General features: G+C 34.6%; 1 protein-coding gene across 1 annotated transcript in view; it reads right to left on the reverse strand.

The window, feature by feature from the left end:
• The window catches only part of LOTGIDRAFT_230171 (hypothetical protein), a gene marked incomplete at its 5' end in the record, with an annotated part of 52,047 nt that overhangs the window by 33,218 nt on the left and 15,975 nt on the right, over nucleotides 1-2,854 (reverse strand). The window contains 6 exons of the mRNA XM_009047061.1: nucleotides 115-197; nucleotides 707-757; nucleotides 793-948; nucleotides 1,317-1,487; nucleotides 1,875-2,112; nucleotides 2,472-2,689. Of these exons, the coding sequence (XP_009045309.1) occupies nucleotides 115-197; nucleotides 707-757; nucleotides 793-948; nucleotides 1,317-1,487; nucleotides 1,875-2,112; nucleotides 2,472-2,689 (917 nt within the window). The remainder of the gene's footprint in view (nucleotides 1-114; nucleotides 198-706; nucleotides 758-792; nucleotides 949-1,316; nucleotides 1,488-1,874; nucleotides 2,113-2,471; nucleotides 2,690-2,854) is intronic.

Consider the following 2,854-nt stretch of genomic DNA (forward strand, 5'->3'; position numbering starts at 1 on the left):
AGCATTATCAAGGCATTGTGGTAGATTCTTCATGGGGCAAAGCTGTATAGGGTCTAACATGCACATCGGTGAACATCTTCACAGTATCAATCTATTAAGAACTTTGTCTTATACCTTGACTGCAATAGTCACCTTTCTTGTATTTGATTGGATTGTATATTTGAGAATACAGCTAATCAGAGTCCTCAAAAGAAAGTCTGTAAACAATAAGCCATAATGTTTACACACTGTCTATCAAGGGCTCTAATTGGTTGTATTCACTGGCGTACAATCCAACCAACTAGCTGCATTCAGTGATACAAGAATAGTCGCTATTGTAGTCAAGGTATAAGGCAAAGTTTGTAATAGCGTGATACTGTGAAGATGGTTTGTGAATGGAAGATGTAGTAATTTCAGGCAGTGAAACAATGATCTTACCACTGTCACTGGGACCTAATAACATAATGTCTCCTTCCACTGAAAATAGTTCCTTTATAAACAAACTTGTTGCCAATATATTTAAGGTTTCGCAGATATCACAATGAGACAACAAGTGATGTGTTTTAGTGGAATTGCAAGAACCACAGACGTCTGATTGAAAATTGGAATGGTGCAAATTGATGCTATTAGTGTCCCTGATAGAAGTTTAGAAAACCTCTTTACTATCTGGGGTTTGAACTCAGCATTAGACACGATAAAACCTTTTTAAATTACAACCAGCACATACCTGGCAACCTCTGATTTACTACATTCTTAAAATCATATTCTGAATTATCATCTTTAAAATGAAAAATAGTTGAAATATCAGCCTACCTTTGCAGTCAGTGAGATTAGTTGAAGCAGATTGTCGAGTTATTCCATTTCCAGGACAGGGCTCACAGTAGCTTTCATTGACAAAATACGTATTTCTGGGACATTCAATACATGGAGCTAGCCCAGTGGCCGAGACTGACCCATCGCTACATTTTCCTACAATATACAGGTATGATATGAAGCTAATGAAGGCATACAATACCATATAGTGTGCAATGTGGAAAAATAACCAGGCAGAGATACTAAGATATGAAGTGTCTTTGCTGAAGAGTGGACAATTAGGAAATTTTAAGATGTGGTTATTCTAATTTACAATACAATTACTAACATAGTACTCAGTTTTTACTCAAAAAAAACCTCGAAGAGTACTATTAATAGAAAGTGCAAAAAATTATGGATTTTCATTGAAATTTCTAATTTTTAATACTGACTGTCAACCATTTTATTAAGAATTATTCACTGATTGATTAAAGAAATACATTATCCTTTCAAAGAATAAATTTATGAAGATTATGTTAGCTCACCTTTACAGTCAGCGTTGCTATAGCGACCAGTAAGATAGGTAGTGGTACCAATACTACACATTTCACAGACCTGACGATTTCCATCAACGGTAAACTTGCCTCGAGCACACGGCTGGCAATCTATCAAACCACTCGTTAAATTCATATTTTCATATCCTTCAGAACATAGTACTGAAATTCATTCAAAAACAATCGTTTTTCGAAGTGCTTCTTTTCTGCACCTTATTAAAATCCATCAAAGTTTGATGAAATAAGATAAAATAAGAGAGAAATAGGTCTATTGTTTCTGTAATTATAGAAATGTTCAACTTTATATGACATTGCTTTCATAATAGCTCCTTGATTGTCATTTAGAGATTGTAAGTACGATATATAGACACAGCTTTATGGAACAACAATCACTGGTTAAAGTTTCAAGCAACGTTTCGACGTGTTTGCCTGAGGACGACGGGGGAAACATGTCGAAACGTTGCATAAAACTTTAAAACCTACAATAAACTGTTTTACTACAACTTTCAGTTATAAATAGAAAAGGTTATTTTCAATAAAGTTACTTACAGCATTTGAAGTTTGCAAGCTTCCTAGTTCTGTCGCAGGAGAATTCTGTAAAGGGATTAGTTACAGAGACTTTGTTATTATTAACCACAACATTAATAACAGAACAAACACTTCCTGAGTATGGACCTTTATAAAAACCGTTGATGAAGAAGGTTGGGTTTTCTAAGTCTAAAGTGAAAAAGTTCCCACAACTGGATGCTTGATTTCCATTAATCTGGATAACAAAGGATGCAAAGACCTGGAAAAAAAATAATTAGATTATTACCCATACAAATTACATACGGAAACCCTAACCAGCCAACCGATTTATTTTCACCATCAATTTCCATAAATTCAATATAATTATATATCTTGCGGTGGACTAATTCAATTTATTCTGATTTACAACCTTTGGACTTTTTTGGAAGATGGTATAACACTTGTCCAGAATGCAACAATGCAACATCTTCCGACTACTAATAGCTGACAACAGTCCAGATAGCTATCAGTAGATAGAATACAGACAGAAGAGTATACACTTTCTCTGTTCATTTTATAGAAATCATAGATTGCATAAAATGGTGATGTAATAATAATATAATACATTAAGGTACTGACCGAACTGCCTGATATTGTAACAGATTTTACATCTGAAGAGACTGTTGCTGGGTTATCGTATGTATCTACACATTTTTTCTGGAGGTCAGAAGAAACTTTAGCCATGGTTCGTTGAATACTTTCTTTATAGCTTTCTTCACAACCATCTTGTATGGCACTACCATCCTCTTTTTTATATTCATATACAAGTTCAACGGTATACTTAGCATCAACGTCAGCTAAAATAGAAATCATATCAAAAATTTCATATAATTATATATTATATTGTATTCTATCCCAGATGGCAACTGCCAGGAGTAGGAAAGATACCTAGCTAGTCCAGAAGCTAGCAATGTGCACATGTATCCGGGAGGGAAAAGAGACGGGCCGAGAGATCGATCCTA

This window comes from Lottia gigantea, assembly GCF_000327385.1.
Source record: "Lottia gigantea unplaced genomic scaffold LOTGIsca_11, whole genome shotgun sequence".
Lineage (NCBI taxonomy): Eukaryota > Metazoa > Mollusca > Gastropoda > Lottiidae > Lottia > Lottia gigantea.